At 39.7% G+C, this 27,781-nt stretch overlaps 1 protein-coding gene and 1 long non-coding RNA gene across 2 annotated transcripts; both read right to left on the reverse strand.

Moving 5' to 3' along the window:
- Positions 1-11,700: 11,700 nt before the first annotated feature.
- On the reverse strand, positions 11,701-12,861 carry nkx3-1 (NK3 homeobox 1). Its single transcript, XM_077224127.1, has 2 exons — positions 12,663-12,861; positions 11,701-12,245 (listed from the first exon to the last, which is right to left on the reverse strand). The coding sequence occupies exons 1-2, from the start codon at positions 12,760-12,762 to the stop codon at positions 11,830-11,832; spliced, it is 516 nt and encodes a 171-aa protein (XP_077080242.1). The 5' UTR covers positions 12,763-12,861; the 3' UTR covers positions 11,701-11,829.
- A 13,533-nt stretch (positions 12,862-26,394) lies between these two features.
- LOC143732265 (uncharacterized) lies at positions 26,395-26,749 on the reverse strand. Its single transcript, XR_013201084.1, has 3 exons — positions 26,698-26,749; positions 26,540-26,590; positions 26,395-26,444 (listed from the first exon to the last, which is right to left on the reverse strand). It is a non-coding gene; the product is annotated as an uncharacterized LOC143732265 (long non-coding RNA).
- Positions 26,750-27,781: the final 1,032 nt, after the last annotated feature.

The raw sequence follows: 27,781 nt of genomic DNA on the forward strand, positions 1-27,781 counted from the left end.
TCAAGAATTGAATTGGAATTTAGGAGTCATTCTCAATTCAGTTCTGAATTGTGCACAAGCCTGTCCCTAGCAACCACCCATAACACCATAGAAACCCACTAGCTACCACCCAGAAATCCCTAGGAACCCCATAGCAACCACCCATTACACTTTAAAAGGTGCCAGTAAGCAATCCCCTAGCAACCACCCAAAACACCACAGAAACCCTCTATCAACCACCCATAAAACCCTATAGGGACACCCTAAGAACCCCCTAACAACCACATAACACACCATAGAAACCCCATAGCAAAACCCCAACATCACTTTAGGAAACCCCTAGCAACCACCCAGAGCACCATAGGAACCCCTTAGCAATCACCCAGAAATCCCCAGGAACCCCCTAGCAACCATGGATAACACCCTAGAAACCCCATAGCAACCACCCATAACACCATAGAAACCCTGAAGGGCACCATAGGGACCCCCTAGCAATCACCCATAACTTCCTAGATACCCGTTTTGCAACCATGCAAAACACTCTAGAAGGCGCCAGTTAGCAATCCCCAAGCGAACACCAATAACACCATAGAAACCCTCTAGCAACCAGCTATTACACCCTAGGAGGTGTCAGTAAGGAAATAGCAACCTCCCAAAATACCATAGAAACCCCCTAGCATTCTGGTGCTGAGTTTTACATGTGCAAAAGTAGCACTTTCATGCAGCAGAGATGGCCAAGGTGCAAGAGGTCATCAGTTGGTTCTGTCAAGCGTCTGCTTAAAGCAAACTTGACTTTCTAATGTTCAAATAAGCATTAGATTTTCTCTTTGAGCTGATTTTCTCTCCTTTAGGACAGGTGATAATGAATGCGTTCGCAATTTTTGACAGTAAGGTCAGGTGTGGTTACTTGGAAAGATATTGAATAATCATCATATGAAAGAATGATGCCTCACCCAATCACTGAATAGAGCTTCATAAGAGGTGAGGATGACCTGCTGCTTGTTTTCATAGTGGGTGTGTTTGCTAAAAGTAAAGTATAACAACAATGCGGCTCATCAAATTGTGGTGTCCATGTGACGTGTTTCTTGAATGTCTTTGAAGGTGTGATCAAAGAACACAACAAACAACAGAATATTAAGTATCCAAAATCAGACAGAAAATTTCCATCAATAAAATAACAATTAATCGCTTTCAAAAACCTGAATTTACCATCCTCTCCTGCCAGAACCAGACCCAACACCTCACCCTGGTGACTCTTATCAGTATGTTTACTAGTTTCTGTCTTCATCTTTCAGACTTAACATGAAGGCTTTGTCACGAAACAGTTTGTTAGCTGATCAGTGACCAATGATCAAAGTCTTAGGCACATCGCATGCTTTACCAAAAAAAAATAGTTTTAAGATAGTTACAGTTTTATGACAGTTATTGAACTTTTTGGCCTAAACTTGCCTACCATTTTATTGGGTGGTTTTAGTGGGATTTTGGACATTGTTTGACAGACTAGGAGACCAGCATAAACCAGCTAAGAACACCATAGGATAGCTAGCAACATAGCTAGACACAACCTAGAATACCATAGGAGCCACCCTAACAACCGCACAGAACACCCTAGGAACCCACTAGCAACCAGCCACAACACCCTAGGAACCCCTTAGCAACCACCCAGAACACCATAGGAACCCCTTAGTAACCACCCAGATACCCCGTAGCAACCACCCACAACATTCTAGAACGTGCCAGTAAGCAACCCTATAGCAACCGGCCAAAACACCATAGAACCCCCCCTAGCAACCACCCAAAACACCCTAGAAGGTACCAGTGAGCAGCCTCACAAAACACCATAGAAACCCTCTAGCAACCACCCAGAGCACCATAGGAACCCCTAGCAACCATTCATAACACCCTAGAAACCCCTTAGCAACCAGCCATAACACCCTTGAAGGTGCCAGTAAGCAACCCTCTAGCAACCACCCAAAACACAATAGGAACCCCTAGCAACCACCCATAACACTCTAGAACCCCCCTAGCAACCAACACCCTAGAAGGTGCCAGCAAGCAACCCCCTAGCAATCTCTCAAAACACCATAGAAACCCCCCTAGCAACCAACCAGAGCACCCTAGGAACCAGCTAGAACACTGTGAGGAAGCAACCCCCAGCAGCCATTAATGCTTTAGCGTGTCAGGAGGAAGTGTATTTTCTATGAACAAGGAGTTCAACAACAGAAAGTATGGCCCAGATTGAGATCTGATCTCACTATCATCGAGTCAGTCCGGGATTACATGAGACAATCAATTGTTAAGGCAGCCTTCTAAGAAGAAATGTGGCATATATAATATCATACATAACTTTTGTCAAATGTTAAAAATTATCAATATTTTAAATGCTGTTTTTCTGAACTCAACTTCAATGAATTCTGAAAAGAATTATGTATCACAGTTTTTACAATATTTCTATATTTTTTGTTTATTTAATTGTTTTCGAACGTAACCATTCTCACAGAGACATTCGTGCTTCCCAAAGCTGGCATTATTAAAAGATCTGCCATTTTGCCCCGAGATTTTGATCTGTCTCTAATTGTATTGCAAACAGACATTACTCAGACCTTGAACCCGCAGGTGTTACGGATGTGAATAACGGAAACAACAACAAGATGTCTTAATCCCCACTCAGAGCAAGCCACACTCCCCTCAGAAGCACTGTCACTCTCCTGATAATGGCTGGGTACGAACCTGTGCTAGACAGAGAGGGAGGTGAACCGGCTTTATCAGGGTTTCCAGCACTTTTAATCCTTTAATGATGGAGCCAAAGTGGCTGAGACACTGGATCAGTTGGACCCAAAGGTTATAATCCTGTTTACCCCTAAACGGAGACTACAGCATCTTCCTCCCAAAGGCCGTTGCTTAGAGAACCACCCGACTGAGGACAGAGATCAGGGGACATGATCTGAAAGCTTGTTGTTGACTGGGTAATGCTTTGAATGAATAAATGCGAAAGGTGAGACATTGGAAGTCAGTTAGTCAGTCAATCAGTTAGTCGTGAATTGGTTGCAAGAACTTGATGCAACTACTAATGTGTTGAAAGATCGTTTTAACTTGATACCATATAATTCTGGTGGAAACAGCACCTACTGTACACCCAAAGGAAAACCGCTCAAATGTTTCTCTTTCACGGCTCTAGAGATGTGGACTCGGAAGTTCTTAATTATGCTTCTTTTATGTAAAATACCTTTTCTCAAACGTAAAGGTATAGAGCTATAAAACGAATGGGTTACACTTTATAGGCTACTAAGTATACAGTAACAATGCACTTAATCATTTGCAAACTATTAGTTTATAGTTAATTAATGAATGAGAATGAGTTCTTGATTCATTGTCGCTGTAAATAAGTGTTACTGTAATTAGCTCATAAAGAGTTAGATATTGCTTTGTTAACAACTTATTAACCATAAATAGTTCTCACATTATATTAGATCATGGAAAATGTTATTAAGTGCTTTAAACCAATCTTTATTGGTCATTAATAACATTTGTATTAATAGTTCCTTAAAATGCGTACAAATACTTTAATAATTTTATTGTACAAACTGTAATACAAACTGTAACTGATGTATTTTAACAACGTGATCTTATGACTATTTATATGTATTTCATATCTTATTTGATTTCATATCTTACTTATATCTGATATCTGATTACAGTGACAATGAATGAAGAACTTCCGATTTGTATATAGTCTATTAATGAATTAATTACAGTTTTAAAACTATTAGTTAGTAGCAATTAGTAGTAATTTTTTACTGTATACTTATTATAAAGTGTTACATATGAATGTGGATAGTATATATCAGTGAAGCCCGAGACATACACAAACATCTCCATTTAGTCTCCATTTAATCTCATTGTGGAAACTGTGTGATGCTTCTTCTTCATCTTCTTCTTCTTATGGGTTTAAATCCACTGTTGAGACTGAAAATATGTTAGGGTAAACAGTGTACATGAAGTTACATTCAATTGTTATTTAATATGAATTCATTCATTTTCTTAAATAACTGATGACTTTTACATCGTTACAAAGAAATTCTGTTTCACATAATGCGGTTCTTTTGACCGTTCTATTCATCAATCCTGAAACATTTATCACTGTTTCCACAAAAATATTAAGCAGCACAACTTTTTGCAATATTGATAATAATCAAGAAATATTTCTTGAGCATCAAATCATCGTTTTAGAATGATTTTTTGAAGGATCATGTGACACTGAAGACTGGAGAGTTTTCAGATTTAACTTTGATCACAGGAATAAATTAAATTTTACAATACATTCACATAGAAAACAGCTATTTTAACTTATATTACTAATATTTCACAATATTACTGTTTTTACTGTGTTTTTGAATAAGAATAAATTCAGCCCGGGTGAACATATAAAGATGTCGTAGTCTATTTAAACAATTTTTATAGAAAATTGTCTCCCTAGTCAATAATTTTATCCCTTAAAACTCATCTTTGTTCACCAAAATTACATATTTAAACGTTTTTTCCAGTGAAAAAAAATTCTTCATGCCTTAAAATAGCTTGAATGTAACTCTACCCTCTTGCTTCATTTCGTGTTTGCGGTTCTATGAATATGCTAATTAGCCCCGCCTCCACTTCACTCTGTCAACTGAGGTAAACGCTGCACAATGGTATCGCTCTTTACAACGTCTGACACATAATGGTAATTAATATGATTAGCCTTATGCTTGACTATGTTATCAAACCAAAATAATGCGTTGCTAATGTTACACAAACCATGTTCCCGTTCGACATCTCAGTCTGCCTTCTAACAATCATCAGAAACGCTTTAAACAACTCAGAACATCAGTGGAGAAAGGCATATAGTTAATCATAACATCGTAATATACATCATACACCCGCTATAATACTAAATCTAGCTGGTTTTTAGGCTATATCAACAAAAAAATATACCGGGATAACCTTTGTGACGTCAGAAACCACAGCGTGCATGTTAAAACCGCATTTTTGAGATTTTTTTTGTCTTATTTCACTGCAGTTTTAAGGAGAAAATACTCAGCAATGGCGTTGACTTAAGAATTTGCACATGGTTTGTTTAAAAGCACTTTAAAATGCCACATAGACATATAAACAACATTAAAAACTTGATTTTCACCACAGGGGGACTTTAAAATAATATATAAAATGTATGGAATTGTGTTCAGAGTACCAAATTCACTATGCCTCATATTCAAGCCACAAGGTTGTTTGACCTGTTTAAAGCCCAAAATGGGTCTGTATGTATGGTGGAATAAGTTTCAACAGCTCCACCCGTACTTGCGTGAGAGAGCAGTCTAGTTTGATTGGCGGGTGTTGGATGAGGTGACTGAGTCATTATCAAAAGCTTTGTTCGTTCTCCGTGACACCTGGGGGGTCACATGCTCCACCAACCCTGACCTCCACCTGTTGAGGTTCAGAAAGAGCGCTTAACGGATCAACTCGCCTGACTCCTCTATACCCCAGCTTTACCAGGACACCAAACACTTCACATAAATATTTCCCATTCGCTTTTGTCTGATTCAGATTACCTCTTCTCTAATAATGTTGTAATGCAGGTAAGCATGAAGAGGTTGCAAGGCAATACATTATGTACTGTAGTCAAGTGCCTAAATATTGGGTAAGATACATAATGCATTTTGACAAGTAGACAAAACGAATAATTAAGGTGTGACTTGACAGCAGATTTCATCAGAGAGAAAAGCTAGCTTTGACATGAGTGACACAGGCCTGGACTAGTACTGTGGTCCCACTACTGTCAAATTAAAGAAAAGTTTAACCAAAAATGAAAATTCTCTCATTATTTACTTACTGTCATGCCTTTTTTGTTTTATATTTTTCTTTAATAGTGACTATTGTTTTGTTTGTCACCCCCCTTTTTGTGAATGGACATTAAAATGCACTATTCAAACTTAAATGGTTGTAATTCAAGAATGCTCGGAATGGAATATAGACCTAAGTTTTGTCTTGTTTTAAAGAAAACACTCAGCAGATTATTGCTGAAGTGAAAGCACTTCAAAAAATTAAAGCATGAAAAAGTTATGGAAGTTTAAATTTACAGTAAATCAAATATAGGCCTACTGTAGTTCATATTTTTTATTTTATATAAAATATATATTTGACAAAATATTGTTTACTTTAAAATTACTATAAAATCAAAGCCGTATATCTAACCAAGTTGTGTTCCAAATGTGAAGTTGATATCACAAAAATTGAAGTTCCCATGAGATTTTGTTTAGGCGTAATACCAAAAATAGCCACCGTGTGACTTACATTCCATTGAATTTAATTGTATGCATTCTGCCATAACAAATTCAAAATTTCTGTCCAAATATCACTTCTGTCACAAAATATGGAACATTGAGACTCAGACCTTTCTGACAATATATGTTATGTCAAGATTAGAATGGTTTTGATCATAAATTATGAAACATTATGACGCCCAAAAGGGGAGGAGCCCGATAAAATAATTTAGAGTACCGTTTCTATGGTAACGCAACGTCCAATTTCAAAACGGTTTTCACAGGATGAATTCTGAGTTTGTTATCTTTCAAATGATACCTAATTTATGATAACTACTATGTGATGTAATAAAAAAGCGATAAAAAAAGATATGATATTTTAGAGGATCATATATATATATATATATATATATATATATATACTTTTTAGAGGATGATATTATTTAATATTTTTTTATTGGCAAATACTATATTATATGTTTTATTATGAACTTTTAGCATGAAAACCAAAGTTTCAATTATTAAAAGTGTGTGCGTCGACTTTATGTGACAAAGGTCAGAACTCCTGTTATGATGTAGATTTGTTGAGGTGTACTCTTGTCATAAATTCATCTTTTACTATTCCTACACAATTTGTACAAAAAAACAGTGCTAAAATATCTATTTAGGAGTCTTAGACTTTTCCAAATATATACAGTTTGCCATTTTAATGCAATTATATATTTGTCCATTGGGAGCGCTCTGACATTGGTATATTAGGAGCACATGGGTAATTCGACAACAGGTGTATTGGTAGTGGGGAAGCACACGGTTTTTTGACCGTGTTAAGCCATGTACTACGTGGAATACCATGCTGACCATGCTTATAAGATTGTAATGTGTTGGATTGAGCTTAATGGTGCTTAACCATGCTTCACTGATAAAGAGTGATGTTCAAGGACATACGGAATATTGACAATGTGTGTGCGCTGTATTTGCAAGGTATGGACTTAAAATTAGTATGCTTTGAACAACAAAGAATGAGACACCACAAGAAGCTAAATGGAAGCGACGTTTATTAATTAGAGCACAATAAATAAAAGACATTGGACATGGAGTTTATACGCGTTAATCACTTGCTCACTCCTATTACCAATACCACAGCGGCTTAATGGAAAGCTGTTACAATTAGATTTATTGTAATATAGTGAAGTAAACTTAGGCGTCCCGGTAGTGGGACGGTGACAGTTAAGAGGCTAACTACGTAACTCCAGAAGAAATGCAACAGAAAATTAGTCATATGGACAATTATTTATTAATTTATTGTCAGCAGTGGAATGTTCTTGTAAGTGAAACAGCTGCAGGGAGACTCTTCAGAAATTCTCCTTTTGTCTTTCACAAAAGAAAGCAATAAAGTAATTCAGGTTTGGAAATCCATAAGGGTGAGCAAATCCAAATAATGACAGAAATGAGATTTTTGAGCGAACTATCCCTTTAGCTGTCAGTCAAAATTGTTTTGCATTATACATTTCGCACGGTTTGCCTGTTTCTCTGTTAACAATAACAAAAGCGCATATTTCATTCTCTTTGCCAATTGAAAAGCATATTTGATAGAATGGAATTGAAGCCAATCCCACACGTTTTCATGACATCACGACGAATTCTCCTGTGTTTGCGTGTACAAAATGAGAAGTGCACTTTGATGGGTAATTATGTAACACGGAACATATTTTCGCAAAGTGAGGATATTGATACGAACAGACAGAAATGGATTGACACAAAATTCCAGAGTTCCTCTGGAGCCAAGCCAAGTGGGTGGCATTAGATGAAGCCGTCTCTGTTTCGGAGAACCCCTGTATCCCGGCCCGCTCTTATCTCACAAACCAAAACAATGTCTCCACACAGATTACTATTATTAAGTGGCGTGACATTGTTGCAGAGATAGAAATATGCGGGTGGATATGCCCTGGCTGGGTGGATCCGCAAACTTCAACTGAAAGAAAAAGGGACAAATCTAGAACAAGTTTGATGTCAAAGTCAGACTTCACCTGACAGGTTTGAGTTTTAGATGAAACTGGTTTCAATCATTTAACCAATTGGAAGTGGAGAATTCCTGCTATTTCATGTTTGAAATACTAAAATCATTCCCGTGAATCACTGAAAGAAACTGTTGCCAAATAGAAACATTCCTGCAGTAACATTAGTGTGAAGTTATGCAGTAAGGCAAGTAACATAAGGGCATTATTATTATTATTATTATTATTATATTACAGAATTGATTAAATGCTCATGAATACATGCTAAATAGCCATACAAATAGAAATGATGAAAGTTTAATAACTATATATACATGAACTATAGAGTTAGAGAACAGACGATTTATTAGGCACACCTGTTCAAATGTTCGTTAAAGCAAATATCTAATCAGCCAATCACATGGCAGCGACTAGTAGCCATGGTGAAGATGATCTCCTGAAGTTCAATCTGAGCATCAGAATGGGGAAGAAAGGTGAACGTGGCATTGCCAGACGAGCTGGTGTTGTTTCACGAGCTGAGCTTTTAACGCACAACCATCTCTATGGTTCACAGAGAATGGTCTGAAACAGAGAAAACATCCAGTGAGTGGCAGTTCTGTGGGTGAAAATGCTTTGTTGATGCCAGAGGAACTGGTTTCAGCTGATAGAAAGGCAACAGAAACTCAAATAAGCACCCGTTACAACCGAGGCCTGCAGAAGACCATCTCAATACGTCCAACCTTGAAGCAGAAGAGCTACAGCAGCAGAAGACACACACTGGTGACACTCCTGAACAGAAACTGAGGCTACAATTCACACATACTCAACAAATCTGGACAAGAGAAGATTGGAAAAACGTTGCCTGATCTGATGAGTCTGCATTTCTCCTGCCACATTCAGATGGTCGTGTCAGAATTTGGCGTAAACAACATGAAAGCATGGATACATCCTCGTATCAGCGGTTCAGGCTGCTGGTGTAATTGTGTTGGGGATTTTTCTTGGCACACATATAACAATTGAGCATCGCTTAAACGCCACAGTATACTTGAGTATTGTTGCCTGAGTATATATGTCCATCCCTTTATGACCACTTCTTCTGATGGCTACTGATGGCTACTTCGATAACACGCGTCACAAAGCTCAAATCATCTCAAACTGGTTTCTTTAGCATGTCAATGAGTTCACAAAACTCACCAGATCTCAATGCAATAGAGCAGCTTTGGAATGATTTGGGAAATTCACATCATGGATGTGCAGCCGACAAATCTGTGTGATGCTATCATGTCAATATGGACCAAAATATCTGAGGAACACCTGCACCTTGTCAAAGAATTAAGGCAGTTCTGAAGGCAAAAGGGGGCCCAATGAGTGTACATAAGTGTATATATATATACACTCCTGGACAAGAAAATGGGCCTAACTAAAAATGGCAAAATATTTAGTGGTCTTTTAATTGTCTTAACCATTTTAATCACAAATCACTGGTCAGCAATTTAGCAAGAATTGCTCTAATACTGTAGATAAAGTAACTTCCCCAACTTGCAGACAGCTTTTTTACAGGAAGAAGAGTCGGTGTTGTTCCACTCAATGTTAATGGCTTCAAACAGTTCACGAGTAGTTGAAAAATGTCTCCCAGTTTGTTTGAGTTTAATGTGAGACCAAATATTCACTATAGAGTTCAAATCTGGACTCTGACCCGGCCGAAACATGAGCCTACTGGACTTGTTCTCAAGCCACTTCTTGGTTGTCTTTGCAGAAACATTGTCTTGTTGAAAAATAACATCTGATCATTTCTTTTTAGATAACAACTTTTCATTTGTAGGAAGCAAGACTTCCTGCAATATTCTCATGTCCTCCAAAGCAACAAAAACCAATAAAGGCTTTCCACTCAATGATATTCTTCTTCATGCTTCGCTGTGATAGAGATGCATTTATTATTATATTTCACAGCAGATTTGTGCACAGCACACACAACTTCCCATATTCTGACAAAAAGTTTTTGATGTTTTTCTGAGACAGCAATAGCTTTTTAAGTAGTTGCATTCTCTTAAATTTGGCTAATTTCCTGACCAAGGTGGTTAGACAATTAAACGCTAAATGTTTAGCCTTTTTTTGCCCGGTGAGTGTAGTTTAGTTTTATATATATAATGTATAAGATATATAGTTTAAGTTTACACTTTTTAAGTTTCCATCAAACGAGATGACATTCAAAACTATTTAGCAAAAACGATTACGTTTTTGATGTTCTGGAGCGCAAACATACCTCTTTTTAACACCCCTGTAACAAACACTTCCTACTGCTATTCATGAAATGCCATACACTTACTGAGACATGTCTTTGTGGAAATAGCTAAAGGGGTCTGGTTATGCCTGAGAGGTCTTTAAAGACAGGTGACGGATGACCTACATGGCAGTTACTTCCTGAGGAATAAGTTTTGCAGACATATTCACAGAAAGTTGGGAATTTTGTGTGTAAACTTACATTTTTCAGGTTGGGAGATCCTGTGATCTCAGACTCAGAGCCCTTTGCAAACCTGTTCTCATGACTCACTGATTAGACCATCACTTTACAGGGTAAATCATGTCATCTTTCCTGGAGAAGCCTGTATCACTCAGACAACAGACCACCTCCGGTCGAGGCTGTTCAAGCCATTGCTCTGCTGAAGTCAACTTAAGTTGAATAGGACAAGGATAGGGGTGCTCGAGATTGCTATCTCTTGTAGCAACGTTAAACTTCTATGTTGAGCAGGCCCGCATGTTTTACAAAAAGATTCCTTCTCTTGATTTATCAGCTGGTATGGCTTGTGAACGGCAAGTGTTCAGGCTGAAGTATAATTGCAGTCCTTGCTAAACAATGAAGCGCTTTTAGGAATTAGTTCTTATAGATAAGGGTTATGATTTCGAGATTTGAAAGAATAATGATGTATGGAAGGGAAAACTTTCACTGAAGTCCAAAGAAAGAAAAACTTTAGAACCACATAATACACTGAAATATATTACTTTGAGAACACATGAATTATCGAAGGCCATATATGAGCTTGGAATACATTCTCAAGGCAATTTACTCTTTTGCAAATTAGTGGCTAAAACGTAGGCCAATAAATGATAGGTTGCACTATTTTCTTTGAATAAAATTTTTTATTTTATTTATTTTATTAAGATTCATATTCTTAAAGTAACAGTCTCTTGAGAGAGAGAGAGAGAAAAAACAGTTCCTTATAAAAGAATGCTAGACCTGTTTAGCCAGATAAGAGAAATATGCATTTCAAGAGTTCACATGTTAACATAATACTTTAGTGGAGATAAATGCAAGATAAAGGTAAATATAGTTGTCTCTCAGTCCATGAAAGAAGCTTCTGGACTTCTTAAATGAATTTTTAAAATGGGAATAAAGGTGTAGATGGAGTGAGGACGAATGAACAAATATTAATGGAGACAGTTTGAAAAAAATATTTTATTACACAGAATAAAAAGCTGTACAATATTTAAAAAACACCATAAAGAATATTATTCACAATAATCTGAGAACATTCTCAAAGTCCAAGTAAATATCCCAGTCATAATCACAGTGCTGGTCTCCATGCTCTCCATGGTCCGTGCAAGTCATAAACGTAAGGCCGGTATGGAAATGATTTATTATAGACTGTCGCTAAAAGTGACGCTCTGAAAAAGCCCTCTTCTGTAACAGCCATAGCGGTCGCGTCTGATTTCTCAAAGTATTCCTTGCCGTTCTCGGTCGTTAACTGCCTCCGTTTGGTTTTATATCTCCTGTTCTGGAACCAGATTTTCACCTGAGTCTCCGTGAGGTGCAGCGCGCTCGCGAGGTGTGCGCGCTCGGGCGCGCTCAGGTATCGCTGACGACTGAACTTCTTCTCGAGCTCCAACACCTGCAGGTGCGTGAACGCGGCACGCGAGCGCTTCTTCTTCACGCCACTCGTCACCTCTGGCGAAGATTTATTATCCTCAGAGTTCAGACAATCTGTGAACGCAAGTACAAGATGTTAAGTTAAACTCATATTTTCTCACTGGAAAACTGGTCTTCAGTACATCTAAACATGACAGAAACCTGTGTGGCGAATGGCGAGGTCAAGCCATGTATGGTTTACCTTTAACTAACCTAAACTACCTACATACGGTAGCCAACCTAATTAATTTAGATGGATATGCAAACAATATAACTGCCTAACTAACACTCTAAAAGAATGCTGGGTTGTTTCAGCCCATGTTTGGGTCAAATGTGGACAAATCCAACCATTTAATTTACATTTTTAACCGTTGGTTTTGTCCATGTTTGAGCTAAACATGGATTGAAACAACCCATCATTTTTAGAGTTAACTAACTGTCTAAGAAATGTACACAGAAAAATAACACTGCTGCAACTGCAAGGCACAATACCTGTTCGGTTGTCTGTTCTATCGTCATCTTTTTTATCCTCTTTTAAGGATAAAATGTCCTCTATGAAAAACGACGTCAACTGCTTGTTTGAATCCGCCATCTATGTCGCCAAATTCCTGAATGAAGTCAAGGATAAAGCGTCTTCCTCCTGGTAAGTATTTGCACTTTCACTCTCTCCAGCTCAACTGCTTGACTTTAAATAGCGCGTGAGTGCTGTTGTCTTTTCTACTATTGGAGGAGCGCCCTGTGCTGACGTCATCGCCTCAAGCTCCGTGATGGGTAAAACAGACACGTCTGCGAGGACCATCATTCTGTCAAACACCAGACACAAGTCTTAATACATTCTTTACACAGTGGCATATTTATATGTTCTTTTCAGCAGTCCTCCCCACCCATAATTTGAAGTATATTTTTATAATATAACATTTAATTATATATAGTTTTTGATAACTAACTAAATAAATTATATATTTAATATTTAATTTATATATATATATATATATATTTGATTATATTTAATTATATATATATATATATTGAATTATATATAATTAAAGATTAACTGTATATATATATATATATATATAAATTAAATATATAAATATAATATAAAATTTCATTCTATGAATATTATATATATATATATATATATATATATATATATATATATATACACACACACACACACACACACATATATATAGCCTAAACACACAAACAATTTTGTATATTTTTGTAATATATTTAATTCTATGAATTTATATATATATATATATATATATATACATAAATTGTGTGTGTGCGTATATATATATATATAATATTCATAGAATGAAATGTTATATTATAAAAATATACATACAATTGTATATATATATATATATGCAAACAATTAGCTACTTAAGTCTTCAATAATTTAATTTTCTTTCATTCCTACTCATTGCATAGTTTCATTGTATTGAATTCTGTAATTCGTTATTATTTTGTAATTTCATTTTTTCATGTTTTAAAATATGTGACATATATATATATATATATATATATATATATATATATATATATATATATATATATATATATATATATATATATATATATATGTTTATTTGGTAACACTTTATTTTAAGGTGACGTAGTTACATGTTACATTTACAAGCAATAACAGTAAATTAATTACAGGTAACTAACCCTAAACCAAACTGTAACTCTATACGTACATGTAGTTGCTTTATATTACTCGTTACTTATTTGAGTAAAGCACAATGTTACTTCGTCACTTTAAAATAAAGTGTACCTGATTATTTAAATTTCCCCTCAAACATATAAGAAAATATCCCTGTTTAATAAATGCCAGAGAAAGAAACCTTTGTATTACACTGAGCCGCTCTGCTCCTCGTTCTCAGTCAGTTGAGAATTCAGTGAGATTTATTGTGTAACTAGATATCAGTTTTAGTCTCCTATCATCCCTGAATGTCAAGCTGGGGTAAGCCCTGGGTCCCGGGCACCGGGGTGTGTGTTCATAAGCGCGAGGAGGCTCATATAGACAGGCAGGGTCAGGGTGGGTGGCCCTCCCCATGGAGCTAATGACTTCAACATATTTGGTCTCGGCTCCTTCTCCTGACCCACACGTTGCTGTAAGGCTGTTTGTTTGTTGTGGCCCAGTGCTTCTGTGTGACCCCACAGTCCTGGGCAGAGGGGAGAGAAGGAGAAACACGGACGGAGAGAGAGATGGAGAGAATGAGACGAGGAAAGAGGACGCTCTGGCCCCAGGAGAGCGGGGAGTTTGTTTGGAAAAACACAAAAGCTGAGAGTGACAAACGGTACTATTGTCCACCGGCATGAGCTCCCACCATAACCCTGCTGTCTATAGTTGAGTCACTTAACTAGTCTGTGTCTATACTGAGTGGCAATGGCGTCCACTGCCACTGTTTTATGAATATCTTAAATATAAATGTGCTTTTAAATTGTACAAGAGAATTAAAGGTAATAATACAATATATCGTGTCACAATATATCACAATACAAAAATGCAACTATATGTATCGTGGATAGTGACAATCTGTGTTGTGTATATTTCACCCAAAGTGAAAGTTTGTGAGAAAAAACGGAGAAAAAAATCGAAGTTTACAGAGTTTTAGTGTCAGTACTACATTAAACTACTATATATAATGTTGAAAATAATGTATAATAATGCAATGGGTTAATATTTGTGGGTCCTGATAATGTCCTGATGAAGAATATTCATCTAAAATAATTGAGTATTTTCAGCTTCAGAATCATGAATATGTTTATTCTGGTGTCTCTATTGTCCTGTGTTGGCTTTCCAGCACCAAGTCCAAGTCTATTCACTTACACACACAATGCAATATCAAATGTAGCATTTTAATCAACAGTACATTTTTTGTGTCTTTGAGTATCGCAGTCGTATCGTGAGTTCAGTATCTGTGATATGTATCGAGTCATGACATGAGGGTATAGTTATATATAATATAGGCTATATATAATCCTATTATACGCAGGCATTTTTTTCTTTTATTTTAGTGATCATAAAATGTTTTTTAAATGGTCATAATTCTCCTGTGGGTTTTTTTAGTTCTCAAACGGAGAAAAGATTAAGGATTTTTGAAGGTTTACCTCATTTTAGCTGTTGTCATGTAAACTTTGTATTTTAGATGTGTTTCATGATAGTGCTCACCTTGAATAATCTTGCTGTCTGTTTCCTATCTCTTACACACACACACACACACACACACACACACACACACACACACACACACACACACACACACACACACACACACACACACACACACACACACACACACACACACACACACACACACACACACACACACACACAGAGACAGTAGACTACCTGCATTACTCATCTTTATTCTCTACCTCTTTGATCAAGTCTTTTTCCTGTTTTCTGTATATCTTCTGATGTCTATCTTAATTGCAAACACATATTCAGTTCTTTATTTACACTGCGAGATTCAGAGACTATGTCATGCTTTGGCCACACAAAACAAGCAGTAGTAATTGGATGAGCATTTCTTGCGGCTTGTGTAATGCAACTCCTGGTTTCTCTCCTGACCCCTTGTCCTTACACTAACACAATGTGGAAGAGATGAGTAGCACCGTTTGCTTGTTTTGGGCCAGATGTGGGCTTGTTAGAATCTGACCCTGTCGACAGGAAGACATATGTCATACCTGCTATGTGGACTGGACATCTCACTGTCGTCCTTTGTTAGGTGGCATCAAAGTTTTGGCTCATTTTGTAGTACTTTACATTACTATCTAGAACTACAATAACATACAAAAGTTTGGTGTCAGTATTTTTGATAAAAGAAGTCTAATGCTCACCAAGGCTGGATTTATTTAATCAAAAAATAAATAAAGCAGTAATAATATTGCATATGTTAAAACTATTTCTGTGATCAAAGCTGAATTTTCAGCATCATTACTCCGTGATCCAACAGGAATCATTCTTATATGATGATTTGCTGTTCAATAAACATTTCTGATTATTATCAGTGTTGAAAACAGTTCAGTATTCCAGGATTCACTGATGAATAAAAAGTTCAAAATAATAATTATTTTCTTTACTGTCACTTTTGTTCGATTTAATGCATCCTTGCTGAATAAATGTAGTAATATCTACATTAATATAAAATAAAAAGAATATGACCCCAAATTTTAGACATTGTATTATTTTTTGGCATATTTTATGTTGTTACTGTGAAATAGGTTTTACGAAATGATTTCTTGTGTTGAAACCAGAATTAGTTCTCATTATATCAGTGAACAGTAATTATAGTATTGATAAAGCTTTATTTTTAATTTATTTTATATATATTTGATCATTTTCCAAAAGAAAAACGATGTTCCCCATTTGGACTGAGTTGGTGTCAAATAGAAATGTATATAAGTTGGTAAAATGGTGCCCTCTGGTGGCCTCAAATCCTCTTTTCATTATAAATTCCAAATGTCACAATTCCATACAAACACTGTTTAGAATAGCAAGTTACTAGATTTTTGGAGTAATATTTAGTGTGAGAAAACTGAAGTGGTTTGAGTTTCATGATCCAATTAATATGATAGATCCCAAAAGGACGATAGCTATTGAATGCCTGTTATCTGTGTTTTGGAAGTGTATCATGGTAACTGTAGTATAACTGTAGTAAAATATGACCTCAGCTGCAGATTATAATCTATGTCTCTCTATAATTATGAGAATGTGTCTTCACTAGTACCTGCCTTCAGGTTAGATTTCAGTTTTGACTGGGGTAGTTTGTGTTGGCTTGCACTCATATGAAGTAATGAAGTCTCAGAAACCTGTCAGCAACAGGGAAAAAGTTTGCACTTGCAGCTCTGTAGTTCTTTGTGTAGATCAGTGATCAAAGTCTTAAAGGTATGTAAAGGTAAAGTGTGTGTTTTTTTCTTTAGATGTTAAAATATTTTCTTCCGTCAGTTTAATAGGCTATATGTGCAGACTATAACTTTAAATAATTTGTACAATGTAAGAGTAAAATCTGTAGAAAAATGGAAAAGGTAGCCTACTAGATAGGTTTACATACAGTTCCTTTAACCTAAAACAACCCAATGCAATTCGAGATGCAAATTATGGGTAAAACACCTGTGAAAAAATCAATAGCCTACAGAAACTTCCTTCATATTATCATAGACCTAAAATGCCCTCTTTTTACAGACTTTTCTTAAACTGATTTAAACAGTGCTTTCATACCATTGCTCTGTTTGTTTGCACAGCTGACAAGGTTTTTTTTTTTTTTGAAAAGCTGTTTTTATAGATTTCTGACCTGATGACAATTTTGCAGGCCAACCTGGAAGTTACAGCGTAACCCTGGGTTCCATCGATAAAAAAGCCCTTAATCAGGGTAGTGCCATATTTAATTTTGACAGGATTAAAAAAAAGTCTGTAAGGGACAGAAGTACAGTGTGCTCAATGGATTGTAATCAGTCCTTCCAGAAAAACGCAGAGTTTTTTGTGATTGTTGCGGGCAAAAATCCTTGATTATGCGGCCCGTTTTCTTTAAAAATGCGATGGAATATGCTGGATATTTATGCCATTTTATGCGATGAAATTGCGGGAACTTGCAAAAATTGCGGGAACTTGCAAAAATTGCGGGAACTTGCAAAAACTGCGGTTTGATGAAAAAGAGAAAAAAAGTGATTCCCCCAACACCCTGTTCTCACTAGGCTACTACCTTAATGTAAAGAGTCATTTCTTATTACTTCCTTTGATAAGCAAGCATATTACATCATAGAAAGTGCTGGGAATATTTAATTTCTCATCTTTTTTAAGAGCTGCGCACTCCCTGTTGAACTGTCTGCAGTGTTATATTGTATGCGCCTCGAACACCCCATGTGTGTCACAGTGTCTGGTTTATGTTCCCTGGTGTCCACTAGAGGTCCTCTTTCCCCACGGTGTCATTCACGTTTGGAACTGCATTCCCCACAATCCTTGTCTGCGCTCATCACTGTTCATTGCACTCAGCTGTTCCCCATCATGATTGTCTTGTTCTGTGTATAAATACCCTGCCTGTTTAGTGTTTGTTACGGAGTCCTTGTATATTGTCACACCACTTCTGGTAGCCTGTTTTTGCCTGTTCTTGTTTGTTTTCTTGTTTTTGGATTGCCTTTTGGATTTTGACCCTTGCCTGGACTAGTTTGTGAGTACGGATTACCCTTTAAATAAAACTGCAATTGGATCTCTGTTTCCCGTGTGTGGATCGTGTCAGAAGGACTCCGTCACAAAGAGATCCAGCATGATGGGGTTCCGTATCCTCCCTCCTACCACGGAGAAAGAGAGGATGGGACGTGTCCAAAATTTGATGAGCTTTCGTCAGCAGTGCCTGCCGGTGGGTTGCATAGCCCAGTCATTTTGGACGCTCTCGAGGGGAATGGGATACAGTGATGCAGCATTAAAGGACATTTTTAATACCTGTCTTGATGACCCATTGCCGGGGTGGGAAATGAAGGGTCTGGAAGTCTTGGACTTTTGGAGTTTTACCAGGTACCTTGAGCATCGGAGTCAGTGGGATGTATCGGAGCCTCGCCATGCCGACGCCGCCACGAGTCCGGTGGTCCCTGTTCCGGTGGTCCCTGTTCCGGTGGTCCCTGTTCCGGTGGTCCCGAGTCCGGTGGTCCCGAGTCCGGTGGTCCCGAGTCCGGGGGTCCCGAGTCCGGTGGTCCCGAGTCTGGTGGTCCGAAGGCGGATGAGGAGGAAGAAAGAGACGTCTACCGTCACTTCTGCCAATTCAAAGACTGTTCACGCTCCGTCTTCCCAGTCAGAGACTGTTCACGCTCTGTCTGCCCAGTCAGAAACTGTTCACGTCCTGTCTGCCCAGTCAGAGACTGTTCACGTCCCGTCTGCCCAGTCAGAGACTGTTCAGGTCACGTCTGCCCAGACTGAGACGGCTCACGCCACGTCTGCTCAGTCGGAGACAGATCGGGAGATGCCCATTCTCATGGCCGGAGGGGCACTGACCGGCTATTTAGAGCATCTAGCTCGGATCCTGGAGACGCTCTTCAGACCTTTAGTATCTGCTGTTCGTGAGCCGGAGCCAGTGTCTGCTGCTCCTGAGCCGGAGCCAGTGTCTGCTGCTCCTGAGCCGGAGCCAGTGTCTGCTGCTCCTGAGCCGGAGCCAGTGTCTGCTGCTCCTGAGCCGGAGCCAGTGTCTGCTGCTCCTGAGCCGGAGGGTTCGTCTCCGCCCTGGCCGCCCGAGGGGTCTTCGCTGCCCCGGCCGCCCGAGGGGTCGTCCGCTTCGCCCTGGTCACCGGCTAAATCGTTATTTCCCGTTTTTGTTCCCCTACATGGACCTGGCCCACCATCCCTCCCCCTGATCCTCCGCCATTCCACCTCCCTCCTGAACTCTTGTGTTGTGTGTTAGTTGTCTTGGAGCGTATGATAGCCGCTCCGTAGAGGGGGGTCATGTCACAGTGTCTGGTTTATGTTCCCTGGTGTCCACTAGAGGTCCTCTTTCCCCACGGTGTCATTCACGTTTGGAACTGCATTCCCCACAATCCTTGTCTGCGCTCATCACTGTTCATTGCATTCAGCTGTTCCCCATCATGATTGTCTTGTTCTGTGTATAAATACCCTGCCTGTTTAGTGTTTGTTACGGAGTCCTTGTATATTGTCACACCACTTCTGGTAGCCTGTTTTTGCCTGTTCTTGTTTGTTTTCTTGTTTTTGGATTGCCTTATGGATTTTGACCCTTGCCTGGACTAGTTTGTGAGTACGGATTACCCTTTAAATAAAACTGCAATTGGATCTCTGTTTCCCGTGTGTGGATCGTGTCAGAAGGACTCCGTCACAAAGAGATCCAGCATGATGGGGTTCCGTATCCTCCCTCCTACCACGGAGAAAGAGAGGATGGGACGTGTCCAAAATTTGATGAGCTTTCGTCAGCAGTGCCTGCCGGTGGGTTGCATAGCCCAGTCATTTTGGACGCTCTCGAGGGGAATGGGATACAGTGATGCAGCATTAAAAGACATTTTTAATACCTGTCTTGATGACCCATTGCCGGGGTGGGAAATGAAGGGTCTGGAAGTCTTGGACTTTTGGAGTTTTACCAGATACCTTGAGCATCGGAGTCAGTGGGATGTATCGGAGCCTCGCCATGCCGACGCCGCCACGAGTCCGGTGGTCCCTGTTCCGGTGGTCCCGAGTCCGGTGGTCCCGAGTCCGGTGGTCCCGAGTCCGGGGGTCCCGAGTCCGGGGGTCCCGAGTCCGGTGGTCCCGAGTCCGGTGGTCCGAAGGCGGATGAAGAGGAAGAAAGAGACGTCTACCGTCACTTCTGCCAATTCAGAGACTGTTCACGCTCCGTCTGCCCAGTCAGAGACTGTTCACGCTCTGTCTGCCCAGTCAGAAACTGTTCACGTCCTGTCTGCCCAGTCAGAGACTGTTCACGTCCCGTCTGCCCAGTCAGAGACTGTTCAGGTCACGTCTGCCCAGACTGAGACGGCTCACGCCACGTCTGCTCAGTCGGAGACAGATCGGGAGATGCCCATTCTCGTGGCCGGAGGGGCACTGACCGGCTATTTAGAGCGTCTAGCTCGGATCCTGGAGACGCCCTTCAGACCTTTAGTATCTGCTGTTCCTGAGCCGGAGCCAGTGTCTGCTGTTCCTGAGCCGGAGCCAGTGTCTGCTGCTCCTGAGCCGGAGCCAGTGTCTGCTGCTCCTGAGCGGGAGCCAGTGTCTGCTGCTCCTGAGCGGGAGCCAGTGTCTGCTGCTCCTGAGCCGGAGCCAGTGTCTGCTGCTCCTGAGCCGGAGGGTTCGTCTCCGCCCTGGCCGCCCGAGGGGTCTTCGCCGCCCCGGCCGCCCGAGGGGTCGTCCGCTTCGCCCTGGTCACCGGCTAAATCGTTATTTCCCGTTTTTGTTCCCCTACATGGACCTGGCCCACCCCTGATCCTCTGCCATTCCACCTCCCTCCTGAACTCTTGTGTTGTGTGTTAGTTGTCTTGGAGCGTATGGTAGCCGCTCCGTAGAGGGGGGTCATGACACAGTGTCTGGTTTATGTTCCCTGGTGTCCACTAGAGGTCCTCTTTCCCCACGGTGTCATTCACGTTTGGAACTGCATTCCCCACAATCCTTGTCTGCGCTCATCACTGTTCATTGCACTCAGCTGTTCCCCATCATGATTGTCTTGTTCTGTGTATAAATACCCTGCCTGTTTAGTGTTTGTTACGGAGTCCTTGTATATTTTCACACCACTTCTGGTAGACTGTTTTTGCCTGGTCTTGTTTGTTTTCTTGTTTTTGGATTGCCTTTTGGATTTTGACCCTTGCCTGGACTAGTTTGTGAGTACGGATTACCCTTTAAATAAAACTGTAATTGGATCTCTGTTTCCCATGTGTGGATCGTGACAATGTGTGCGGGTAATTTCTGTTTGATGCTACTTCTTTTATCTTATTTTGTTTATTAAGTTACGATGTGACGGTAGAACGTGTGACAGACAGTTATACGAGTTCGATTTGGGAATAAAGAGCGAGTTGTGAGATGCCAATCGCCTCCGTCAGTCTGTCTGGCCCCTGCAATAACTTCAGCTGTGAGCTATCCCGTCGCGTAATTGCGTCACTTCATAACGTTCCCATGGAAACAGGGGGAAGTGGCTGCTCTTGTGTGAAGCAAACGCAACATTTTTCAACTTTCTGCTAAGATTTATGTGACTTTTTTGCAACGAAAATGCGAGGATTATGAAATCATGCAAGTCCCGCATATTTTGCACGGAAATCGGCAATTTATGCGGCGAAAGTGCGGCATATTTGAAATAATGCGGCCCCTGCATGAATTTGCGGACTTTGGCTGATTATGCATTGAATTCAGCAATCGCGTTTTTCTGGAGGAACTGTGTAATGTTACAAAAACAACATAACCGATTGTTCAGCCGACTAAACATCTTTCCGAAAGATGTAGACAAAAACTCCATAAAACAGTTTTGAAAGTTTGAAAGGACATTTATACAGTGCTTGCCATTGTAAAGACAGTAAGTCTGTCCCTCATAGCATCATTTTCATCAAATATGGCATATTAGCCTTTTCTTTGGCTTTTGGATTACTGCAGAAAATAAGCTCTGTGACCAACAAGTTTATGATTCTTACACGTTTAGTTCACCATGATAATCTTTACAAATGAACAACTTTTTTGAAGCCAAAATACAATCGGCAGAAGAAAAAAAGCAAAAGTTATGCTTTAGGTGCATTCACGCCATGTCGGAAGTAGGCTATAGGCTACAGTAATTATGAGATTCCCACTTGTAAAAAGGGTTCACGTCCATGTAGAACTCGTAAATACAACTCGTAGCTCCAACTTGTACCATGTGACCACTGTACCACATGACTGCTATTAATTTTGCCAATTTTTGGAATAGTTATCTTGTTATCTTGTTTTTACAGTAATTACTACGTGGCGTGAACGCAGCATTTAAACGAACAATCATGGTTGCATGACTTCAACTAAGAAGTTAGAGTTTGAGTTAAAGTAGTTTGCAAGAGTTTGCAACAATGCTATGAAAGCAGACTAGTGAGATTTACTGGCTCGGTGTGATGACCTTTAATGTCCGTGACACCAACAACCTCCCATTTAGACACGTTTAACTACCACTTTCAAGGAAAAGCTTTAAAAAAATCACGAGTGGGAATTGATGTAGCCCATTATAGCATATGTTTTAGAAATAAAACGTGAGTATATCTTGACCTTGTGTGAACGACAAACCTTATTCCAAGCATTTAACCAAAAACTCATTAGTTGTGTCCCAAAGGACACACTATGCACTAAGACCCTGTATACAACAACAGAGCTTGCATTTGCAGGTCTGTAGTTCATTGTGTAGATCAGTGATCAATGTCTTAAACCAATCACAACTTGACGGGACTAAATACAGGTGTAAACGCAGTTTAAGTAGTTTTGAGCTTGTTCACTTTCAACCAATTCCAAAGGTAGTCAAAGACACATTTGATGTTCTCCCATCATTCCTGATTTCTAACACACACTCACAGCGTTGAGCGTTCGGCTGGTCTCTGTATGTTTTTACCATAGACAGTAAAAGAAATGGACACAGCGACCCCCTTGATTTCAACGGAGAAAACTGAAGCCCATTAGAAACTCTCACTTCCTGATGTCTGAGCAACTGCGCAGGCTCAAACTGAGCTTGACCACGTAGATGTGACGTGAACAACCTGTCTGACAGTCGTAAATCTTCTAGTAATTACCTGTGCCAAGACAAATCTGAATCACCTAATTCCTCAAAAACGTTGTTGAAATATTTTGTCCTGTTGCTTTTATGGGCTCTCTATCTATGGGCTTCTCCCTTGACTTTATGCCTCTATGTCCCCCCGATTGCCTCATAGACAGTAAAAGATTGCCTGCGAGCTTCTCCTCCTGTCTATACGGTAGTTTCTCTAGTGTGCAACAGAGAGTCGCGTGGTTATGACGCAATCGTTAGCCTATTTTTACAAAAATGGCTTCTACGAGGCAATAACGTAAGATACAAAGTAATGGAGCCTTTTATACATTGCCGTGTTTCTTTAGAATTAAATAATGGACAAATGAAGTCTTTGGACGCTTCAGATGTAAAGTTATTCGCTGTCAACGTGACGCCAAAATGAATGGGAGTCAATGGAATGCTAACAGTCAGCAGGTGATGGTCTGCTACAATGGCGGCCCCCGCGAGGCTTCGGTTTCCGGCTGATGGATTACCCGCTTGGTTTTTATGATCACGATCATATGTAAATTGCGCATTTCGTCCATTAGATTGAAAGATCTGATAAAGCCCATACATTCGAATAAATCAGTACAGAAGTAGATGAAAGTGGACAAAAGGATCGTTCCAAACCCGTAAGACCTTCGATCATCTTCGGAACACAAATAAAGATCTTTTTGATGAAATCTGACAGATTTCTGTCTCTCCATTGACATTCTACGCAACTACCACTTCCAAGTCGCAGAAAGTAGAGATTAAATCATCATTAACGTAATTCATGTGACTCCAGTGGTTTAACCTCAATTTTATGAAGTGACATGAGTGCTTTGTGCAAAAAAACATAATTTACCACTTACAAAATATTAATCTTCAACCGGCATTCACGCAACTACGTCTGCTTTCACATCAGCACAACAAGCATGCGTCGTGGTGCTCTCGTGAACGCGTTGGAGAAAATAATATTGTGTTAATACTACATGTGGGTGAGTAGATAATGACAGAATTTTAATTTTTGGGTGAAATATATCTTTAAGTCCATGAAACGTCCATCATTCCACATATTTTCATTTAATTAATTAATAATACACTTTTTTCTTTTTGACGCTTTCAGTGTGAACACACTACTCACACTGTTTATACACAGAATGGCATAGAACAGTGCATAATAAATACTCGAATTAGGATGTCCTATCTACTTTGGGACAGTAGAACAGAACAGAAAGTGCAAAATGCTAATAGTGTAACTGGATCTTTTAAACAGCAGGGGGAGCCAAATGACAGCATTTTAAATCTTAATGGAGCACATTTTCCTGAGGGGGGCCATAGTCTGCTCTGGAAGGAGGTGTTCACTCAGTACTTTAGTTCATATTTAAACAGAGTGATTACATCATGGACTTTCATGACCACTTGTTTTAAACACACCCTTACCATACAGTTTTCTTGTTTTGTTCTATAATATGGGTCACACAGCTCATAATTTAAGTGATAATCAGACCTTATTTGTTGAGTGTGTCATAGCAACATGAGATAATACTTGGCTTTGATGAGGTTCAGTCTCCAGACTGATGTTTTTGCATGTGACATGACTGGTTGGGGCAGAAGAGCTGGCAGTTGAGACGCAGATAAAGCACAGACACAGACAGCAGGGTGAAAGCTTGAGTGACAGAACCCTCTCATTCCTGCTGGGGTGATCCCTGAACAAACAACCAGCGCTTAGCTTCGGGCAAGTGCCTGTTCTACAGCCCTGTTTGCCACATACACACCACTGTAGCTGGGATTTTTAAACAAACCCGATGTGATAATGTTATGAGTGTAGTGTTTTTTTTTTTTTTTGTAGCCTGGATTGATTGATATAAGAATTTAAGATATGTTTTTGCTCCTTCACAAATTCCTATACCAAAATGTTCTAACAAGAATTTAGTGCTATAGGAATGCTATGCTGTAGAAAAGGGAAGTGTTTCATTTATAATTTCAGACAGGTTTGCTCTAACTACCTTTTGGTTGCATTGTGCTATGTAGATAACGGTATAGGCTATTCGATTGTATTTCGATTTTCTGGAATTGCTACAGGAAATAAAAAGAGAGATCTGACCGACACAATCCCATTGCAATTTGTAAGTTTTTTACATTTTTGACAAATTAGTGGTTAATTCTATGAATTCGTTTGATCCCATTACCAGTTTGTGCAATGTTAAAAGGAATTTTTTTTCTCATCTAAATACAAAAAGCCTTGCGCAAAACATGTGCATGCATAGTATATTAATTTCAATTATAAGCCTGTGAAGAAGTGCACTTGATTGTATTGAATTTGCACTTACAGTGTTATACTTCAGATGTTAAAAGTAAATATATATATATATATATATATATATATATATATATATATATATATATATATATATATATATATATATATTTAAATACATTACATAAAAGTTTAAATAGAAAAGCCATACTTAAGTTTACCATAAATGCTTATCAGTAATTTCAGCAGTATACTTTGAAAATTACATATAAAGATGTATAATTCCTAATTAAGTGGGTCAATAAAGTTAAACTATTGCATTTAATATCAATTTAAACTATTATACATTTTCATTTAATTGCGTTTAACATGCAGTTAAGTGTGCAAAAACATTACATTCAGTTTAAGGTGCAGTAAGCGATTTATGAGAAACATGTGAAATCATCCCAAACAAACACACCCCTCCCTTTATTGCTCGGCCCCCAAAATGCACGACCACACAATGCAAGAGTAGATGTCTCTTTATAGCAGAAGCTATGGAAAATAACGCTTCATGGAAAATAAAGATGATGAACGAACGACAAGCCCTGCTGCTGATTGGCCCACTCTCTCTCTTCCCCAACATGAGTGGACACGCCTCCTGCTGCTGATTGGCTAACTCTCTCTCCTACCCCATCATCAGTGAACACGCCCCCTAATGGCTCACTCTCTCTCTTCCCCAACATGAGTGGACACGCCCCCTGCTGCTGATTGGCTAACTCTCCCCAACATGAGTGGACACGCCCCCTACTGCTGATTGGCTAACTCTCTCTCCTACCCCATCATCAGTGAACACGCCCCCTAATGGCTCACTCTCTCTCTTCCCCAACATGAGTGGACACGCCCCCTGCTGCTGATTGGCTAACTCTCCCCAACATGAGTGGACACGCCCCCTACTGCTGATTGGGTCACTCTCTCTCCTCCCCAACATGAGTGGACACGCCCCTGCTGCTGATTGGCTAATTCTCCCCCAACATGAGTGAAAACTCCCCCTGCTGACTCCCCCTGCTGCTGATTGGCTAACTCTCCCCAACATGAGTGGACACGCCCCCTACTGCTGATTGGCTAACTCTCTCTCCTACCCCATCATCAGTGAACACGCCCCCTAATGGCTCACTCTCTCTCTTCCCCAACATGAGTGGACACGCCCCCTACTGCTGATTGGGTCACTCTCTCTCCTCCCCAACATGAGTGGACACGCCCCCTGCTGCTGATTGGCTAATTCTCCCCCAACATGAGTGAACACTCCCCCTGCTGCTGATTGGCTAACTCTCCCCAACATGAGTGGACACGCCCCCTAATACTGATTGGCTAACTCTCTCTCCTACCCCATCATCAGTGAACACGCCCCCTAATGGCTCACTCTCTCTCTTCCCCAACATGAGTGGACACGCCCCCTGCTGCTGATTGGCTAACTCTCCCCAACATGAATGGACACGCCCCCTGCTGCTGATTGGCTCACTCTCTCTCCTCCCCATCATGAGTGGACATGCCCCCTGCTGCTGATTGGCTTACTCTCTCTCCTCCCCTATCATGAGTGGACACGCCCCCTGCTGTTGATTGGCTAACTCTCTCTCCTCCCCTATCATGAGTGAACACGACCCCTACTGCTGATTGGCTGAAAGTGCTCAGTCAATCCACTTTCAACAGCTGGTTTCAGAAATCGCTTACTGCACCTTTAAGTATATTCTTTTAAAGAATATTATTTCTGTAATAGGTACTCTTTTTAAAGGTATGCCATTAAGTGCACTTCTTTTTCACCTGGAAAGACACAACTCTTATGTGAGCCCTGACTTGTGCTGCTGCTCTGGTTTTTGTGGCTTGAGTTAGTGTTGAATGTAACATTGGTCTGCATTGCTTTCGCTGTGACCTAGAATAATAGTAATCACTCGATCACATGGACAAGTAGAGCGGATAAGCTGGAGACACTTGTTCCCCATTAGATGGACTCAAGGGAGAGAACAAAAGGAGGCATTGTGTGCCAGAAAGGTGACCACATCTCTTCTGCACAAAATTAATTACTCTTTCCCTTTAAGAAGAAGTCAAGGTGATATAATGTCTGCACAGCTTGCTCTGGACTGAGACATCAAAGAACCGTCACTCACACT

Source organism: Siphateles boraxobius, unplaced genomic scaffold (assembly GCF_051911475.1).
Source record: "Siphateles boraxobius isolate OS27281-9 unplaced genomic scaffold, OSU_SipBor_1 9, whole genome shotgun sequence".
Classification (NCBI taxonomy): domain Eukaryota; kingdom Metazoa; phylum Chordata; class Actinopteri; order Cypriniformes; family Leuciscidae; genus Siphateles; species Siphateles boraxobius.

Excerpts from the sequence above, each read along its gene's own strand:
- nkx3-1 (XM_077224127.1), bottom strand. The coding sequence starts at position 12,762 with ATGGCGGATTCAAACAAGCAGTTGACGTCGTTTTTCATAGAGGACATT. Across the intron at positions 12,246-12,662 it reads TAGAACAGACAACCGAACAG|ATTGTCTGAACTCTGAGGAT; the intron begins GTATTGTGCCTT and ends TTGCGTTCACAG.